Here is a 22,727-nt window from a genome sequence, read left to right as displayed (position 1 = left end):
ACCTAATTAAATTTTCAAAATATCTTTAGTTCAGATCTTCCATTAATCATTTTTAAATACAGGTATACATCAATTCAAATAATTGTATATTTTTGTGAATATGTACAATAAAATAAAGGTAGTTGTGCATAAAAATTTTAAAATAAATATTACCGTTTTATAAGCAACACATTAAGGGATGTCCGTGAATTGTTTTATTAACTTTTTTAAACAAATAAGGCAATTCAGGTAACATTTAGAGCAGTAATCACCAAACACTTTCTATTTAAAATTGTAACTACAAGAATATTTGAGGTGGTTTCGAGTTTTCCTTTCTGTAAAATGTTTTTGATGAGTTATCATAAAATCAAAGACCTCAATTAAGTCAATCTATATATTGTTTGTTGCTGTCAAAGTTTTTTATTCAACATTTCCATATTACTTCGGCGAAGTCATATATATATATATATATATATATATATATATATATATATATATATATATATATATACAGATGTAGGTTTTTTAAAACATTGAAGCACACAGAAAGGATACTCACATTTATGCTTTTGATGTTTCGACGGCTCGACCGTCGTCATCAGAATGTCGAGCCGTCGCACCGTCAAAATCATACATGTTAGGGTCCTTTCTTTATGTTTCTATGTATTAAAAATCTACACCTGTGTTTTTATATATTTGTGCGTCGCCGAAGAGCGTTCCATTTCGAAGAAATTTATACATATAAATATAAATAAATACATATATATGTTTATATTTAATATATATATATATATATATATATATATATATATATATATATATATATTTATATTTATTACCACGACAAGGTGAAACTTTCTCCCCTTGACAATTATAGACCACGATTTTCGGTTAGAAATGATTTAATTTTAATAAATCTCCCCTGATTTCTAAACACTTGGTCCAGCGTTCTTGCAACATCAGTATTCCTTTCCGGAGGTCACACTTTTAAATGCTGTGAAAATATCCATCTTTGGCCATCAACTGTTTTATTCGATACGAAGCGCTTCTAGGAATGAAATTTGTTCAATTTGGGAAGAGATGGAGGCCTTAGGATGCTACACTAATAGAATTGGGGGAAGGCTGAGTGAATCATACCCAAAATCCCTTAATTTTTCCATTGCCAACGCTCCTTTGTGACCAGGTGCGTTGTCCTAGTGAAATATGATAATAATTTTCTTCATGCCAGGCCTTCCTCGGGAATTTCGACATCCAACAAGTCGAGAAGTTTGGAGTAATATTCACCTGCAGTTTTTCTTTCTATTTTTGAGGTAATCAATTGGCAGAATCCATTTTGTATCCCAAAACGTACAGGCCATGACCTTTGGAGCAGATGCGATCGACTTTACTTTCTTCGAAGTTGAACCACCGGCTTATACCCTCTGCTTCGGCTGCTGTTTCATTTTTGGCATTTAGCGGTGGACCCATGTCTCATCCATGGTGACAAATCGCCGAGCATAATCGGTCAGCTCCCTCTTGAATCAGCCTAAACATTGCTGCGAACATCGTTTGCGAATATGCAATTAATAGGCATTCAGCAAATGCGAAACCCACCTTGCGCAGAGGTTTCGCATCCCTAATTCTGCAAGATGTTTCGCACTCTTTCTCCTGATATCCCCACGGCCTTAGCTATCTCACTCACCTATCGCCCAAAATGATATTGTGCACCTTTTCGATGGTTTCCGGTATAGTCGCGGTTTTTGGCTGTCATGGAATGACTTAGGTCATCTTCGAGGGATGTGTGACTTCGCTTGAATTAGGCTGCCTACTTTTTAACGCTTGAAATTGAAGGAGCAGATTCCTCGTTCATTTTAGTCGACTTCGGGTAAATTTTCTTTGGGTTGAATCCATCCAAAACAAAGGATTTTATGACCGTAAGATATTCAACTTTTTTCATGCTAAAATAAACACGACATAAGTCTACTGCAAACAACAAGTGTGAACCAACAACTTGGGAGGACAATTTTAAACTTGTCTTAAGAGCCAAGAACACCTGAACCAAGCCAGGATACATGACTTTTCGCTGATTGGAACGCCATTTCTGTGTCTTGTCGAGAACGTTTCACCTTACCCTCGCGTGCATTTGTGTGCGTGTTTCTGTGTGTATGTGTGTGTGTGTATATATATGTATATATATATATATATATATATATATATATATATATATATATATATATATATATATATATATATATATATATATATATATGTGTGTATATGTGTGTGTATATATATATATATATATACACACATATATACATATATAAATATATATATATATATATATATATATATATATATATATATACATATATAATATAAGAAATATTATACCCTAACGTTTCATTCTTGTTATGGAGGCCACCTGACGTCTACTGTTTCCGCAACACAACACAGCATGTTCGTAATATATCGAAAAGTCATCGTCGGTAAAATCCTCAGCGAGTGGCTTCGACCCAGCGTATTCCAAATTTGACTCCTAATTCTCCTCTGATAAAACTTTAAGTTTCTCCCTATTCTACAGCCGGCTGTCATTGATAAAACACACCACATACATGTTACTCTTTTTGACCATGAGCCGGAGGTACCTTTTAGTATTCCTTTAAGTTTCTCGGAATCGCTATGATTTTTACTAGGTATAATGGTTATTGATACATATTTTTTGTACTTACAATGTCGCATTTTATTATTTGATTGTGCATTTCTATTTTAATTAAAAAATATAAATATTGTGCCGGTAGATCGAGGCTTAAATACTATACGAATATCTTTTATTTATAATTCCACTTGGCTCGAAGTATGTCTTTCTTCCCTCACCAAACTAGTTTTAATAGTAGTTAAATATACATTTTGCGATAATTTTATTTTTTTAATAGCCTTATGGTTTAAATTTCAAATGAAGTTTTTGCAAATACTTTCATGAAAACAAAAAAAAGGAATTGTTGCAGGCATATATTTATAATATCCATAATATTTTACAGCAGTTTATCTGTAAAAATGAAATTTTCGCAATAAGAAGACAAATGAATATCAATTACTGGCTATGAAATTCTGTAAAATGTTTCACATCTGCCAACTATTGAAAACCGCTGGCACCTCCCCATATAAAGCCCTAAAAATGTATGCTTAAAGTCAAGTTGAATAATGTTAATTGAAAATGACATTTGCCACAAGAGAGAAATAAAATTTATGAATACTTAAAAATTATTCTTTTATATAAGAAATAAATTTCAACTAAATTTACCGTATTAATTTATATAAATCTATTTCACCTCGCTATTAAAGATGATGTACTGCCATAGATTCGGTCGGCACGGCCCATACAATAGAGTTCGACGACATTCGAGTATCGCTGGTAGCGAATAAAATGTCGTATAATGTTTGCTCTATGTAAGTTCTCTACTAAGTTCTATATTTAATTTTATTTCCACCATGGAACGCTCCAAGAAATATCTTTCCTTATATAATGCATGTCGGTCTTTAATTCCATTCCGAATTTTATTCTGAATCCGTTGTTCAGCACATTTTTTTTCTCTGGTATGATTAATAAAGCAGAAAAAATATGCGATCCTGCAGCATTGAGATAATGTACGACTTCCAACTTTTTTCCTGGTATAAGCTCAGCAGGTAGACTAAGACGCACTTTCATAATTTGCATTTTGCGCCGACAAGGGAGATTATTATCTTCTATTATGCCCTTACTTAGTAATTCATCACAAACTTCATGTGAAAAAAATTATAACGTGGTCTTTGTGCCCTCATCTTCTCCCTACTTGAAAATGGGTCAGCAATTATTTACTGATATAAAGGAACGTCCACGTCTTTGGTTTTGTTTTGATTTCAAAAACTTTTAGAACAAATTATAATAGAAATCTAATGATTACCTTATTCGGCGCAATATCAAAAGATTTTCATAAAAATATGAAGTAATTTTGCCTTAATGTTTGCATATCAAAGTTAATATTTTATAAATGTTTAATAATTCCAAGTTGAGGATTGAGCCAAAAACCTATGAGGAAACGAAACAGTATAACCAACCACAATGTATTGAGAAAAACTTAACCAACCGCAGAAAAGTTTTGTGTACATCTGTTATATAGCATGAGAACATAAGATTCTATTCTACATACATTCGTGAGCCTTATTCCTTTCATATTTAAGAGTAGGTATCGTCAAGAAAAGCCCGAGCCACAAGGGATCACAAAGCTAAGCTGGAGCTGAGGAGGCCCAGAGAGGCTGGCCCAGGAATCGAATAAGGGCCCTCTGGTCAGTAGTCGCTCTTCCCTTGGGCTACCGCGATCGTAAAACTTCTCATATTCCTCATGTTCGGAGAATATGATGGGGTAACTAGACTCATATCTCGCTTCCTTGTACTCATTTAGGTTCTCGTTTTATCCAGCTCTCATACTTCCAAATGCAAACTGATATAATACTTTTCATTTGCAGCTAATGATATCAGTAAGCATGCGCACAGGTTTTTACTGAATGGAGACATCGGAGAGCTTTCATGGTGGGGGACGCTTTTTTGCGCGAGAAGCGAGGCGAATTTTTTATGTTTAGCCTGGTGCCTTCTAGTAAAAGAGCCTGTGTCGTCTAATTGAGAAATAATTGGAAATAAATGTCGTTGAACTATAAATAAGTCATATTTCCTATCAGCGCAAAGTGAATTTAAGTTTCGTTTATCAAACAATATCTGAGATAGTGAAAATCTCTATAATTACTTGTTTGTAAAATTTAAAAATAATATCATAAAAAAATTTAATTTTTTGAATTTGTTTTTTTTTCTTTCGAGCTTCATTCTAGAATAGCAACACCTACTATATATTAATTTTATTTTGATTACCCAGGTAAGGATTTTGAAAGAGCCATCTGTATTGCTAGAGTGAACATTTTGATTCTCAGTTATAAATAATAATATTCGCACTATTTTATTTGTCTTTTATATACTCTATTTGTGGATCTAAGTATTATGGTGGGTTAAAAATCAGTTTTTATTCTAAAATAATTCCATCTTTAGAGAGAAAATGATCAACTACACCACATCAATTGAAAATAATCAAAATTTACGCTCTGATTTGCAGCCAAACGTCTCAAGCTTGCCATCATTTCATTTTCTTTGAATTCGACCTCCATTTGAGGAACTAAACCAATGCCCAATGGCACATTTCTCAAGCCATTACAGGGGTACTACGCCTCTTTTCCTGGGCCATGAAGGAGGACGTTAGGGAGACATTAGGGAAGATTGCCAAAAGAATGCGAGACAGCAGGTGGGAGGATACCACGAGAGAATGGCGGCATGATTTACTGAATCGAATCAAAATCCGACTTCACCGAATTTTCATGTTTCCGACTGATTATTTCCCATTTAATAATATGAATACTTTATAATAATTTTACGCAATGATTCAAGTATCTTTCACAATATTTCTCCATAAATTGTTATGTTCCTTTCAGTGATACTTTTTTAATGGAGAAATATCATCCTTATTTTTTCTTATCTTGATGTGTATATAAAAATGCAAAATAGTTCACTAGATACAAGGTTAGTTATTCGCTCATTAACAAACAAATTTCTGGCTCCCATGGTTGGAAAACTGAATTTTTAATGCTTTCGCAAAAAGAAAAAAAGTTGAATCCGTCCATTGTATTTTGCAATAATTATTAGTTTTTGAATTAAAAAAATAGACATTTACCAAACCGCCATCCATCCAGGGAATCTCAGATTTTTTCCACAAATTCTTTAGTATTTGTTCTGTAAGCAGAAGCATCAGGCATACAGTCTCCCATTATAATTACCAGTCATCTATTTCGTTTAATATCATTTTCAACATGTGTAGAGTGCTTGAGGTTATTCCCCGTATTCGAATGCAAGAAATGGCGTCTGGAAGGAAATAAAATATCAAAAACCGTATGGGAATGATTGCTTTTTGCCTCATCATTGCCGGTGTTCCGTGCCAACTTCCCCGCCCATTTAGATTTCAGCAGCTGTATTTCTTACCCATCCTCAGGGTCACTGTGACCCAGACAAGAAAATATCTGATGCTCCCAAATATAAATCCAAATGTGCACCTCTACTCTGTCAGACAGTTGAATGATGTTCAACGACCTTTATGAAAGATCAAATTCCATATCCTTGACCCCAAAGAATATGAGCGTTGTTTTCTTTAAAACACTTTCCAAAAATATCGAAAGGAAACGCTAACTGCAATAGCTTTTAAGCAAAAATTTAAACGTGTTTTAGCCCAGCTTTCATGCTATTCATTTGTTCCCTGATAGCACACCTAAAACTCCAAATTTCGGCATTTGGCTTATTACTTGAATATTATTAATTTTACAATTTTCTCAGTTCTCTTATTATTTTCGGCCTTTTTGGCTAATTTTAATTTATTTTCAAGCACAATGTGCAATCATTGTTTTTTAAATAGATAATTATCTTTCGATCAGTCTAAATTTCTTTTTGTCACACCAAATATACTTAGATATCAATGCATTTCAAGGCCACAACTCAGAAAGTTCCTATCCCCGACGAGTAACTGATAATATATAATAGACATCAGTTGTCACATGAGTTAATCCACGCATGACGACTATGGTGGTGTTTTCAATTGAGCGTGTGGGTTAGACCGATATCTCAATTACTTTTGCAAATTAACTAATCCATGCCCTAATAAGGTTTGTTCCAAATCTATTTAGGCTGAATCGATTAACAAATAAGTATCGCCAGAATTGACACATTCAATTAAAAGTTTTCGACCAATAAACACTCCAATACCAGCGGGTTTTACACGGCTCATACGACTTCTGGAGGGCGGCGCCCAGAATGCTGTATGCTCCCTCGTCACTGCCTGTTCGTAACGCTTCCAATGAGCCGTAGTGACACCCATTCATCACAAATTTGAGGCAGGGGAACAGAAAGAAGTCTGGTTGGACATAGTCTAAAAAAATGTCAGCCTTACTCACATGGCTGAGAAGCTTTCGGCAGATCCGCGTGTGAATTTCCTTTTGCTCTTCACGGCACCTACTCCCATTAAACATCTCTCATTCCCATGTTTTGCTTTCACAAATCAAAAAACATAGCTTTAAGGTATGTTAAGTTCATCAGAAACCAGGCGAACACTTAATCTGCGATCCATGTCTAAAAAAACCTTCACACTTCCAAATTTTCGTCACTTTTTGAGGTAAAAGTGCGTCCTGAACGTTCGGCGTATTTAACATCCTCTCTAACCTCCCCAAACAAGTTTTGCTACTCAAAAACAGTCGGTATACCCATGGCGTTATCAAAATAAACTCCCTTGAGCATGTCGTGCTCCTCTTTCCCGGTTTTCACGGGCGCAAACGAACAATCCCCACTCTACAAAGGCTGGATTGCCTAACTCCCATCGGCCTCCAGTATTTTCTAAGACTCCCTTTCCTCGAACCCAGCCAGAGAAACCGCCGCCCGTCCGTCCTTCTATCCGGGAAAGAAAATTGGTTGCATGAAATAAATGATTATCATCGATATTTAATCAAACTCAGCTATCATAGTGACTTAATTTCGGTTATTATCCTATTTCCTTTGACACACCGGTTGACTGATCTCAGTCTGAAAAAGCACGTTCAAAACGGCATCTTGTAGCATCCACTGCGACTCAAAACGAGAAGTGACATCTTTAAAATGGAAGTGTTTGTTCATTGCATTTTTAAAACTTATATATTGTAGTTGGAATAATGTCATCGCCTCTCACTTGATCGTCTAAAAGGGTTTTTATTGGCTGGTTTGACAAATGTAAAAAGTTCTTTTGTGAGGCCCAAATTATATTTTCTGTCCCACTCACAAATGTACCGTAAAACCTTTACCAAAGAATATAATACATCTTAGTTGACACATACGGTTAGTCATAATTACCATTATAAGTTTCAACTCATGCACACAATTATTCTAATCATAAAAAACACTGTGTAAAGGAATTTATCTCCTTTACTCAGTGCTTCAATTTACATGCGTTCAGTTTATATATGATCCAGATTTAAATAGGCATTTCAGGCGTTTAGTACCCCACTGTTTCGCAATATTTGCCCTCTTTTTGAAATTGCATAACTAATTCAAGCAAAATTTGTGAACAATTTTCGGTGTACTGTACGAGTGTGCAATTGGTGGAAGGAAATAGAATTGGGCCAAAGTTAGGCCTTAAGATGTATAATTAAAGTTCCACCCTTCTCACTCAGAAAGAAAAGTCGAACCGCCTCTTGGTCAATAAAATTAATACAGAAAAACACGATTACGCCAGGAAGTACTTTAAAAGGGTTAATAAAGGCAACTGCAATTTCGCTGAATGCAGGATAATATTTCAGAAGGCTTTAGACTGCAGCGTCTTGAAAAAGCGTTATCTTCCCCACAGAAGCAGTCAACAGTTTTAAAGCGATCTCAAGTCGATTTTATCCTAGAAAAAGTTTCTAGGACTATTACCAAAATTTTTTCTATTACAGAAACCTTAAACTTCTCAGAAGACTAGTAACTGGCAATGTTTTTTTGTCGTCCTTAAAAAAACATTTAAGACCTGGAAAACTTTGTCTCCTAGAAGTTACGGCCAAGCAGCTTGTGCTAATGACTCCGCTAAAGGGAGTCATTATTGCTCCTAGCACCCGCACTTTTTAACACCAATTCATGTATCGAAGAAGATTGGAAAATGGTGTTGGCCTCTTAATTATCATTCTTTATGGCCTACTACTCTAACCAAACGACCAAATGACCGACATGATGCTTTATTATACTCATACCTTAGGCTAGATCACTAGTTCACCGTAGGTTAATTAACGGGTTTAGTTTTAAGAGCCAAGGATTATATTAAGTTTAGAGATTAGTTTCACATAATTTTATAGAGAAAGTGTATTAAAACTAAATGTGAAAAACAGAAAATACTTGGTATTAGAATAATTAAAAAAATCCCCACGCTTAGGGCACTGTTGTGTTTGAGGTTTCCAAATTGGTAGTTGTCAACTTTAATGGTGTTTTACTAGTAACTTCGTTCATAATATTGAGGTCATTTTAAAGCCACAAAAATATTGCGTCACGAAATATACCTCCATATCAAAAATGGTGGTCGTTAAACACTTTAATGATTAGTGTAAGAATTATTTTAAAAATATTAAATAAATTTTATTTGTAGGCATAGCTATATATATATATATAATGTATATGTATATATATATATATAATGTATATTTATATATATATATAATGTATATGTATATATATATATAAGGTATATGTATATATATATATATATATATACATATACATATACATAATATATCTATGCTTCTGTATTGGAGGACGGTTTGTGGGTGATTGCATGTTTTCGGAATCTTTTTTCAGGGGGGATCAGGTTATATGTATGTACTTGTAGGAGGGGAAATGATATACGTGTACATTGGAGGGGTATTCATCAAGGAAGTGGGCATTTGATATCTGCGTCTGGAAAAAGAGTAATTGATGAAGGGTTTGGTAAGATAGGGGTGGAAAGTATTAAAGAGTAGGTGCTGTTATTTGTTACGTGGTGTCATATGCATAGAAGTAGGGACTTTTCGTCTATAAGTGACATGTTGGCACATGGAAAGGTGAATTGGGAGGATAAGACGGTATAGGTAAGGAAGACAGTGGGTAAAGCTTTGAGGTCAGAGATGAAGTTTTCAAGGATTTAGTACTATGTAACCAGAAACCCACCAACTTCTAATTAATGCCACTTACTTCCCTAGCTCGAAGTCTCGAGGATTCATCCTGAAGTCGAATAACCTATCCTTAAGAACCATAATTCCACTACCACCTTTTTCCCAAATGCCTTTCCGTTACATTCAAACGCCCCGCCATCCTATCCGATCCCCCTGAATCGACCAATCCAATCATCAAATCCCCGCTCCGTCTCAAAGCTACTACCATATCCCGCATACCCTAATATATATATACATATAATATATACATTCATACATATATATATACATATTATGGCTATACACCACACACACTAACACACACACACACACACATATATATATATATATATATTATATATATATATATATATATATATATATATATATATATATATATATATATATAGATTTAATTATTTATTCCTTTATATAAAGTCTCTTTAATTTCAAAATGGATTGTTTATAACACTTGGGCACTAAATTTAAACGCTATTAATATTCTTGAGCTATAATTAAGTTAGGTGATAACGGTGCAGTTATATCATCCTATGATATCTAAAAAGTACTGTTGTCATTCGGCCTTGCGTAATAATTCAAACGCTCCGCCAAACTATATCATCTCTAGGATCGATTTTGACATTGCTTTATTAATATTATACACGGAATGAAAGATACGTAACTTTCTTCCCAGGAAAAATTGCACCGAAATAAGAAAATTAACAAAATTTATTTTAACAATGAGAGAGTAACTCATGAATGTATTTTTGTCACTTTGCCGATATTGAACAACAATGTGGCTCATTGACTTAAACCGAACGTAAGATACTGAGTCATAATTGTCTTTATATTACACATTTTCAGAATCTACGTAACTTGAAAATACAAGTGAAACCTTCTTCCGAACGATAAATACCCTTTGACATTCTAACCCACAGGTAGGCTGGATGAAAGCAGAGGACCAAACGATCCTCACGCTGCACAATAAAGTGGTGACCCACAACTCCAGGATCAGCGTGACACACGACGGCCATCGGACGTGGAATCTGCACATACGACAAGTCAAAGAAGCAGACCGAGGATGCTACATGTGCCAAATCAACACCAACGTCATGAAGAAACAGATCGGGTGTGTGGACGTGCACGGTAAGTGTTGCTCAGGAAGATATCTATATCTCCTTTCAGTCCCTTTGGGCTAATTATATTAACCACGTTACGTTACACAACGGACTAGAGCTTCCATATACAACATTTTTCCCCTCGTATGATATAGGGTGTAAGTTGAGTTCTCATCCACATCTCAGTTCCTGGTTTCTTCCCAAACGGTGATTGGGTGAAAATGAAAAATAATCTTAAAAGTATGAGGCTGTTTGGCGTACAATAGAGTACTTGAGAACATTTTTGAATCAGATAAACTTTTCCACCTGCTCTAGTTTTTTCCCCGCTATTTTAGAATTTCATTTTTGCCACAAAATCTTTATTTATTTACATTTATTTCCATATTCCCACTTTATATACACGACCGTCTCTATATTCCAACACATTCTGAGATTGCCAGGCACCCTTGGTTATCTCAAAGGAAGGCTTCACCTGTGGATGACTAATGGATGTCGTGGGCCGAATTGCTGACAGAGGGCGACCGGATGTTCGCTCTCCGCCCTTTTATAATACTGAGGACGACAAGTAATCACCTGGCGTATATATTTCAGCGCGAACCGCGAAAGAACAGTATTATATTTCAGTTTTCATCCAGAGAATTTACCGTCGGATATAAATAAGTGAATTTAAATGCTTTCCTCCCAGAAAGAGGAGAGTTCTGTAGTTCTGTTGGTTCTTATTCAAATGAAATCATGACATGAAATTTCCTTTATGTTACATCTATATCTACACAAAGCCCCGCAAGCCGCCGCCAGGGCGAGTGGCAGGGGGGGGGGGTAGGTCCCCGACCGTAAATTAGAATAAAACCATATGCAAAACCGAATCTTGTAACCTTTACACAAATATTAGTTTGTTCGTGTACTCGAGAAACTTTAATCATACGAAGGAAGTGACTTACATGCAACAATATTTAATAACAGGATACGTACATTCAAATCATCCTGTAGCTCAATTATTAAAATATAGGTCTATTAAATAAAAAGAATAATATGCAGGAAGAAACATGCAGTCGACTAATGTATACTCTACCAATTATAATTATATCCTACGCGATTATTGTCTTTTTTATTTTGATCTCTAATGGTTCACGAAAAAAACGTAATTTTTAATCCATCAATTCTACCATAAATGTCTCTGATTTTACATTGGTAATCTGATCTAACATACAAAGTAGGGCCCTGTAATATGTCCTTAACATCCTCATATAAGTAACCTCCCTCCAATGGGCATATTAAATTTAACCTTTATTTAAGCCTCCGTTTAACTAGTGGCTCCCCTCCTACTTTTTCCAATAGTGTGATGACACTGGTACTTTTCCCACACCTAACTTCTCTTCGTTGCACTCGGTCTAGTTCCGAAATTAAGCCTACTTTATGAAGATCCCATACACTTGTAGCATACTCAAAGTAGAGCCAAACTAGCGTGAATTACTAAGCTCCTTGAACCTTTCATTACAATGCCTAAGTATTCTTTTTATGAATCCTAACTTTTTATTTGCCATTCGGTAAATTTCATGAATGTGTTTTACCCTAGGCATATCTGTACTCGTAGCTAACAATTTCACGTGTGTAATATTGGTTTCCTGCATAGTTTAAGTGTTTTTTGATGAAGAAATTTTCCTCCAAAACTTTATCGAATAACAGTTATTCAGTTATATTCTTGTTCCCATATATCGCGCCAATTTTGAATTGCATTAAGATCAATAGCTAATGAAACTTTATTTTCAATTTTGGATACTTCCAAATTTTTCACGGCATCATCATCGAATAAACAAAATTACTGGAAACCTGAGTCCCGATGTCCTTAATGTATTTAAGGAAGAATAGCGTACCAATAAAAATTCCTTGTGGGGCACCCGATGTTACGCTTACTGTGTCCGATGATACTCCGTCTATCACGACCATTTGCTTGTGACCTGTTAAAAATTATTCATCTAATCCATTGCATATTTACCAATCCCGTAGCTTCCCAACTTTTGGAGCAACATTTTATGAGGGACTTTGTCGAATGCCTTTTTAAAATCTAGAAATATAGCATCAACCTCAGCGTTCTTTTCTGCCGAGACCAAATTGTCATGAATGAGAGGTGCCAATTGGATCTCGCATGATCTACCATTTCGGAAACCGTGTAGGGTTTTTGTTAGTAAATTCTGCGAACCTAGATATTTCATGGTGGAAATTACTAAAACTTTGCATGAGATGGATGTAAATGAGATTGGTCGGCAATTATTCGGATCTTCTTTGGTGCTTTTTTAAATATGAGAGTGACAGTGGCCATTTTCCAGACTTTGGTGCTGCGCATTAATTGATGGCCTAATCGAATATTGTTTTCAACAACGGAGCTATTTCTGAAGTCATTGTTTGGTAAACACGAGTAGAGATTTTATCAGTGCCTGGCAATTTGTTTGGACTGATGTCTATAAGTTGGCGTCTGATTCCAAGAGAAGATACTGCCATTAAAGGCACGAGTTAATGGGAGCGATTGCGTAGTGACTCGCATTTTTCCTGTGAATGATTATTAAAAACGCTTTGAAATAATGGTGCAATGTTTGAGCGTTTACTACACTGGGGTTAAGTTTTTACCCCTTGTATATCTAATGCGAATGAATAATTAGTCCCATAGTCTTCTGGTACTAGTAAATATGATTCCATGTATATGAAATAATTCAGCCATATTTATATCTAATTGGAACGAAACATAATATTTTTTATTTGAAATATAAGCGCTGAGTTGCCTAATATCTTTGTTTTACTTATCCATTAACTGAATTCATTGCAAAAACTCGATTCATTGAATCCTAATAATTTTATAAATTATTCTGTACTTACTTTCTCACTACATTCTACAAAATTGAGCTAATGGTAATGCTGTCTTCGTTTATCACGCTAATAGTGGTTTATAAGACGACGATCATTCAGGCAACATCAATTAATTATATATAAATTTTGTACTATCTATAATTTCAAGGGTCTTTAGTGGGTAACTGATTTTTTCAGCTCTAATCAACTTGTATTATCTGGAAGATTATTTCACGAAATTTTAATGCTAAAACCCCCACGGTTCTTTATATTTTAATTTAGCTGACTGATTTGATGTATTCCAATCATAGGCATGATATTATTATGTGACAGAGGATGATTACACATCAGATTGCCCTTGAATCAAAACAATTTTCCCTCCTAGCAAGGTCGAACAACGTTGACCATGTTTCCTAATCGTCCGCGAGAAGAGTTACTTCATTAATTTATCTGTTCTACACTTAATATCTCTGATTGTATTTACCTGATCCCTCCCAGCGTAGTACAATCGGACTGAATACACCTTTTGAATGTTATCACTAAAGAGGCATCCTTCCTATTAAAGCAATAGACTTAATATGTAATTTAACCTTCGCTTCGCGAGTGATTTCCAACCTAGCACTTCTAATGACTTTGATACGCTACTCAATTTATCATAAAGTCACAAATCTAGCTACTCTACGTTGCACGTGATCCATTTCGGCAATCAATACAATTTCACGAAAATCCAATACTTCAGTAGCATATTTTAAATGTTGAAATGAGCGAAATGTTATATTTCTCGTTAAAATTTTTTGGTCCCATTTCAATTTAATGATAATTTCAGCTACGTATGTGGAAGAGTAATCTTTAAGCAATTCTAGCTACTTTTAAATATTTATGAACGCTCGAATTAAGGTTCATGGAGGTAGGAAGGGATAAAAAAAAATAAAAAAGGAGTTTAATTCGAAATAGCTGGTATTCCGTACTCCGTACGTTCCCGTGAATGAAAAAAGAATGCGATGCAAGAGTACGTCCAGGAATAAATAATCCTCGAGCTCCACTCAAGGCGGCCCACGGAAGCTAACGCATGAACCGCAAACGACCGTAAATTTATCCGAGCGCGTGGCACCTTCTTTGGTATTATGCATTGGAGCGGGGTTAATTGTACAAGCATAGGTGATTCGTATCCGACGGAATATTCCAAGAATTCGCGATAGACAATGTAAACCGACTATGAAATAGGAAAGGATACATATTGCCATGCGTTGGCTAGTGATAATTAGGCCTTGGTGTCAACAGGCGGTGAGATTAAATTGATAAAATAAAAAGGTAAATTGGGAGACCCTTCACAGAAAAAAATCCAGTTTTTTTCATTATATTTCTGTATAATTTTGGGTACCGTTACCATTCGTTAATTTATTTTAAAGTACATTGTAAAACAAGTTCTCAACTCCATTTAGACTATGGAGTCGAGCTAAATATTCTCAGTTAAAACTAACTGGAAATATTGCGGGAGTCATTAAAAATTATTTCACAGACAGGTTTACTGTAGGGTGGTTATTTGATGGAATATTATAAATAATCTAAAATATTCTAAATAAAAGCTTAGGATTTTTTTTTCGTATATAGGGCTGACCCTACAGGCTACTTACGAGCGCCAGATGCCAATGAATTTACGGTTCAAAGTCTCTGAAACTATTGACAATAACTAACCACACGAACTGAGAAGCAATGATATGTGCTCCTTTGAAGACTATAAATCGTTATTTAAATATTTCTGGTGACAGTAGTACAATAGTAATATCACCACCAATAACAAACTCAGGTTTTAGGATTTTTGGACAAAATTTTGCGTAGAAAATAGCAAAGCTGTTGACCCATATCTAAGATAAATAAGATGCTAACTGCTGATATTCCCATAGAAAAACTTGAAAATGGAGATTACATGATTAAGATTGATTGGTTTTTAATTGACACATAGGTTAACTCAATTTTTTAGCGGGCTAATGCAGATATTTTCGTTTGCACAAAAACTCAGGCAAGGGGTATTATTTTCCGATAAATCAAGCACCTATATTTAAGCGCCTATAATGTTACATCTTATACAAATATTACATGTTACAAACTATATTATTATGTTGTCAAACAAATGATATTATTATGTAGTCAAACAAATATTGTTATTATGTAGCCATGGGACCAAAGGATTTCATGACTGCATAATAATAAAATTTTAATATTTTGGCAATATTTCCAAAGGAAAGTATAGCTAATGGATTCTTTCGCCGCATTATGATTATATTTCATCAAAACAAATAACTTAAACTTTTGCCAAGCCTCATATCATGATATAATTCAAATTCATTATATTGATGATTGGAGAAGATACGAGGGTCATCCGGAAAGTAGTACCCGTTCGTGCCGCATGAAGTGCTGACGACGCGAGTAGCCGCTGGACGAGGTCAGATAGCTTCAGTGGCTTGTCTGCCTTCTCTGAGCCAAGTTGCGTGACGCTAGCATTGCCTGTGTTGTTTCTGTGATTGTTTACAATGTTTAAAAAAATTGAGAACGCCGCCAGTTGTGAAGTGAGGGCAGTGATTAAATTCCTCAATACAAGAAACGTTCGCCCATGTGATATTCATCGCCAATTAAAGGAGGTGTATGGAGACAATGTAATGGACGAGTCGTCTGTTCGGCGGTGGTGTCGCAACTTCAACATGGGGAGGGGGAACACACACGACGATGAGCGTTCGGAGAGACCGTCTGTCATTACAGACCAACTGGTGAGCTCAGTTGACGAATTCGTGAGGAACGATCGGCGCGTCACAATTGATGACATCTGTGAGCATTTTCCCAATGTTTCTCGAACAATTGTTCATGAAATTGTTAAACACCATCTGCATTATGCAAAAATTTGTGCAAGATGGGTCCCTCGCGTATCTCAATGAGCTGGCGGCGAAGGACTATGCAGCAGGAATACAGAAACTTGTCACACGTTATGACAAATGCCTTAATTTGCTTGGAGATTATGTTGAGAAGTAGTTTAAAGTATCCTCTTTCAAATAAAAATTTTTATGTTTGTTAATATTTACTTTTGTGTCTTTATTTCACGAACGGGTACTACTTTCCGGATGACCCTCGTATATTTCGGCCTATCAATAGGGTATGCTATTAGGCCATACCCCGCCCTACACACACAAAAATAAGGGAATACGCATAAAAACAATAACTTATTACTGCGAATAACATGGAATTGTGAAGGTCATAGGATGAATTCTTATTATATTCTCATATTCTGAATGAAAAAAATGGTGAATAACTGATTGAAGCACTTTCCCACTTGTCAGCGCTCTATTAAACTTTAAAAGTTGGATAAATAACAGGAGTTAGTTGATTCAATACCATTTGGAACCCAGTTATTTCAAGTAGAAAACTATGCGGTCACAAAAAATTATTTAAAACTTGCAATTATTTTGCGAATGGAACAATTTGATTAACCGACGAGGAGCAGCTATTTTTTTATCAAAACGTATTCAATCCGGAGAGAGTTTATTTGATTATTTAAATGAGAATATTTAAATACCGCCCTGGGGAAAAGGTGTACTGCCGCACTTAGGGTATGCTATTAAATACTACTAATCTTTTACCCCACTTCACCAAAAATTTGATGCTCATTCGTTTCTCCGTTATTTTGTAAATTTCCATTTTCGGCAAACAGTAAACAGAAACTAACATAAGTGGCACAATACGCACAGCTCGACAATCCGCCAAGCACAGACGGCTCATTGGGTCGCAGGGACTAGCCCCGCGAGTGGGCGGAATGGTCCCCAGATTGCACCATTTCTTTTATTTATTGTACAAACCTCGTATGAGGAAGGCATATAAATTTATTAAAGTGAAAACTTCGAAAATACAGATCTATGAAAGAGGCAATAATTCTATCATTATCAAATATTTAAATAATGATCGTACTCAAGAGCTTTAAATTAACATACGAGTAGCATACCTAAATGTAGTGTCAGCCTAAGATTCAATGAAATGGTAAAAGATCATCGCAAACTAAATTCCATGTATACAGCTACTTCTGAATATTTACGTCTTAGCTTTGAGGGATATTTAAAATTCCTTTAAAAGATGCCTGTTATATAAGTGTAAATAAATCAACGGGTGAAACAGCTATAATTAAGTCAGAAAATAAGCTCATGACGAACACCTCTCCGTGTTTGCACCATTGAAACGTTCGTCTCAATTAAATATCAAATATTCATTTATTTACTGGCACGCCTAATTATTCTGTACAAGCTTTGTACCTGCCTTTGCATATGGTTTAGTTACATCATAGTGGGAGCTCGTTTCATGCAAATGGAACGTGTTCCAACTGTTATTTCTGTAAAGCAGGAGTAAACAGAAAGGGTCCCTTTTGTACTTTTAATGCAGTTTTATTATACGCTTCTCGTCGTGATCAAATCGAGGTGGGAGACAACATAGGCACTCTAAACCTTGCGCGATGACCTCTAGTAATGCATTAGCGGCAAAAGACGCGACACAAAAATTGTTATCTGCATTACTGCGGGATCAGGGACGGAGTGGAACAAAAACTGACAGAGAACGAAATCCACCTCACACGACACGCCAAAGGAAAATAGCGATGGCAAGCAAGGCTACGGGAGTACAAAGGATATTGGATTAGGCTCCAGCGATGGGAAAAGGCAAAGGAAATGCGCAAGACGGACGGACCGGGGAATAATTAAGAGGAGTTTAATTTGCAGGACTATGGGGACCAAGGAGCTGGATGGATATATGTACCCTTCATGTGCTGCGGATTAATTGATTGATGATTAACCACATTATAATATATGCGGAGGAATATTTAATATACGTCCATATGCAATGTGGGATTATGATATCACGATGGCGCAAAGGAACTATGATTATGGGGATGTGATCATTCTCAACTTGATTTCAACATTCATTCTCCTCTGTAATCTGAAATTCATTTTAATGATTCCCCGTTTCAATGTTTAGCAATGTGAAAGGGATACATGTAGTATTAAGTTAGTAATGGGATAATCCGTAAAGTCGGTTAATATTTTCATAGAAACCCGAGTAAAAATATTTAATGGATGGTTTTTGGCGTAAATGTATAGAATCGATTCATATTGGAAATTTAAAAAAATAGTAACTTTGTGATTCCACAGAACATTTATCACGATACAACACGGGTTTCCAACTCCATATTCAGGTGAGATGATTTTAAACATCAAAACCCGGGTCGTATCGTAATATATTTTCTTTTGAATCAAAAAGTCACTACTACATTTCCGTTTGAAAAGAGATGAGCAGTATTTTAGTAACCTATCACTTGTTTAAAATAGTCTTTTTGCCTTTGAAATTGAAGTTTTAAAATCATAGCACAAAAAAATAATTGTTTATTTCAATGTGATTTTTTCACTATGCTTTCATTTTAATTAAAATGCCATTAAGTAGTACGAAGACGAATTTTTTATTGGCTTTATTTGATGGAATAGAATTATACATCCAGAATTATTCAAACTATTAATCTTACAAGACAATTTGAACATTGTCTCTACAAACTAACCTCGTAAAAATATGGTAACTGCTCATTGCATCAATTATAATATAGTATGAATCAAAAATCGTGAAAATTAAATAAAATCTTAGTGTAATATACAGGTTTCCTTACCGGATTCGGAACAATTACCTCGGGTTTTTATATCCTTTGTATACCATATGGTGGTGTGTTTTTTAAGTTGTGATTGAACATATTTATCCATATCAAAAGAGAAACTTATGCCGAGATGATAAAAATGGAATTCAGGAGACTAAAAAACTTATCCAATACGTATTTACTATATACGTATAAGACGAAATGTTAAATGTAATTAAGGGGTGAATAACGGGCTAAAGGGGATAAAACGTTTAAATAAGTTCATTTCCTGGATTTGAAAATTTAATTACCCTCAACAATCTACAGGAAATATCGGAATTTTGAGTCATAACCGATACTTAAGCATGTGTGCGCCTCTTGACGTTTCTCGAGCAGGTATTTTGTTAGAAGCCTAGCTCTTTTTACGAATATCTTCGATATTTGCCTGTCCATCCAATGGTTGACTGTGCCAACAGTCGGGATTGGATGAGGGCTGCATCGTTCCCCGCCCAACTGACCTTCCATCGCCGACGTCGGCTATCTGGTTTCTTCGTCTTATTCATTTTGTGCCTCTCAAGTTTCCATGATTGATTCGATGCGTCTCATGTGTCGCGGCTGAAGTTTTTCCGCTTCAATCAGAATTTCTAATTTCTTTTGCATCCATTATGTTTTTAGAACCGAGTGACATCAGGTGCTTTAGGAAAAGATTATTCGACGCCTTTCCGTCTTGACGCAGAAGTGCGGCTTATGCAAATTAGGGAAATTATGTGAAAGTCAAAGTAGGGTTGGCTGGTGCAATACTGTTTTATAGCAACAGTGAGCTGATCTTCCCTGTGTTCACTATGTCAGACCTACGCTTTTTAATTTTTCACATCCTTATGATCATGAAAATTCACACGGTGATTAAAAACATATTGTATGGATTTAATTTCAAAGATAACTAATATTTTTACTGTTTACACTCAGATGCAGAAACTTCGCTACGAGTAATTAAAGTAAATCCGTCACTCAAACCCGTATCCGTCGATTTCCAGCCGAGTAATTTAACGAATTAGTCTGAATACTGCATATTTATCTGATACACTATACAGTAGCTCCAGATGTACTATTGCAGCGTAATAACAAATATTCTGATTTTAGCGTAAAAAATGGTATGGGAAAATAATAAATTATCAAAACAATACACTATCGGTGGCAAAGCGTGGCATTTGCTGCTGACATCTTATTTTTTCGAACCATTCCTTTTGCGACATCTGTCTTATCCTCAAGTATACAATGGTGTCAACCATACATACAATAAAATATTCCTCTTTGGAATCATCTTAAAATTTATGCTCAAAAAGACTCCATTTCCTATTCCTTCCCCTTCAAAATATGTTTCATTTTCTTAACGCATTCTAAATGGCCACCTTTCTTTCAGTTTCTCTACGCTAGCGATTATGCCATACACAATGTTAATTGCTACGCCGCAGAGATTACAGAGATGGGAAAGAGTCAGCTTGAAAGGGTATTTGTCTCTCCTTGCGGTTATTATGACTAGACCATCATTTCATTCCCTTACCTTTCAACTCGATTCGTTCGCTTCGCCCAATGTTACCACCCCACTGCACACTTTTGGAAGAGCGTCTGGTTTCTTTTCACCATAGCAGACTTTTGTTGAGTAATTCTTAGTCACAAACCTTTCCCCGCCTGTCGAGAGGGTCTCTATTTTTTGCTTGACATAACCTCGGAGCGGAAGTCGTGATTGGTCCTTGGGAAGAGCGGTCTTCCGTATGTTGTGTCCTACCGGCGTTTTTACACCACGTGCTTTCCATATTAGAATTTTTATTTTTGATTGGTATCTGTCTAGTTAAAGACAACTTTCTCCAAGGATCCGTAGAATAGTTTACGTTATACTTCTAAATAATCATTTTATAAGATTACTTTTGTGAGTTGAATAATGCGAGCGTTATTATGAGTGGAAATATTTTGGCCATTAACCATAATTTTGTTAGTATAAGCTTACTGTTACTGTTCACTCAAATTGACCATAATTTACTGCAAAAGAGTTTCGTTTTTCGTGCTTACTTATGTACGTGTATACTTTTTAAATTAGTTGCCAGTTCTTATATATTGTTAATTCAATTGTCCTAGCGTAGGCTGAGGGCACTTACGGCGATTTCCGTGCGTTAGAATTTGCTGTCTCTCAGAGAATGAAATCAATGATCTAGCTCAATCCCTCTCGGTCATCCTGCTGGAGAGTATTCTAGCAATTTTTTAATTGTTCATTTGAGTACTTGCTGCTAATGACAGTACTGCTCCCATCGCCCTCTGAAGCTCACTAAGTGCCTCACGGAGAAATAACAAGGCATGATTTTGTTCTTCTCTCATCTTTATCTATTCCCATTTAATAATGGATGCATGAATGAATAGTTTTCAAACGGTTTTCCGACAACTCATATGTCTGTGCCGTTTTTGATTAGTATGTTCTCATATAATTCGTCAAGTTTAAAGATTCTTTGGATCTATGGTTCAAGTAATTTTTTTCTTTTCGGATGGCGATAGGATCATAGTTGCCTCAACAGCCACTGAGCAATTGTTAAAGGATGAGATGGGAACTAACCTCCACACTTGCACCTCAGGTTTGGCTGTAGCGCTCGCAAAACACCAAGTCAATGCAGGTCCTCCCCATCGACCCCACTCTAGTTCAGTTATTTCTCGTGCAAAAATAGCACATGTGTCTTCACACAATTGCAAAAAATGTTCGAAAGCCCATTTCGGAAGGAATGCTAATTCATCCCGATTGGATTCACTACATTCCCTTCACGATATCAATGAACTCAACCGCTAGAATAGCATTTCCTTTGATTGAATGTAAGAGCGTCAAATATTCAGCAAAAACCAAATGTCTTTCCTTTATATTCCCTCTCCAGCAGGAGCACAGAGATAAATGAAATTCACTTTATCGATTTCAGCGACCAGCATTTTCTCTGATGGGTACACACAGATGGCGAAGGAGGACCAGACGCTGTACGTTAACATTGTGCTAGCATCTACTTGCAAGTAATTGTTCGTGTTAATATTGAATGTACTTGAATTTCATGGAATACAAGAATTCCATGGAATTGCTGTATTTGATTCCACCACTATAAGAAGGCACTTTACGTAAACCTTGTTTTCTGCAATAATATTTCCAGTCTAATGTGTTAAATGTCGTTGGACGTGCGATATTTATGGAAATGTTCTTCATTGCAAAATAAAGTCATGCTAATCACAAATACGATACAGCTGTGCATATGGTAAGTTTACGTGTATAGTTGCAAGTCGAAATGAACGATACAATTGGAAATCCCACTAAATGTGTAATCCGTTTAGTGCTTAGGTTTTTATTGGCAATAAACTTTAAAGCTGCTGGCATTCATCGCGAAATTTGCACT

General features: G+C 35.7%; 1 protein-coding gene across 1 annotated transcript in view; it reads left to right on the top strand.

Moving 5' to 3' along the window:
* Nucleotides 1-22,727, top strand: part of LOC139695260 (protein amalgam-like) — a 194,691-nt gene that overhangs the window by 8,860 nt on the left and 163,104 nt on the right. The window contains exon 3 of the mRNA XM_071593954.1: nt 10,644-10,851. Within this exon, the coding sequence (XP_071450055.1) occupies nt 10,644-10,851 (208 nt within the window). The remainder of the gene's footprint in view (nt 1-10,643; nt 10,852-22,727) is intronic.

Source organism: Hetaerina americana, unplaced genomic scaffold (genome assembly GCF_022747635.1).
Source record: "Hetaerina americana unplaced genomic scaffold, ioHetAmer1.1.p SCAF_6, whole genome shotgun sequence".
In the NCBI taxonomy this organism is placed as follows: Eukaryota; Metazoa; Arthropoda; class Insecta; order Odonata; family Calopterygidae; genus Hetaerina; species Hetaerina americana.
The sequence above is the reverse complement of the archived record's forward strand: the minus strand, read 5'-3'. Positions and strand labels throughout refer to the sequence as shown.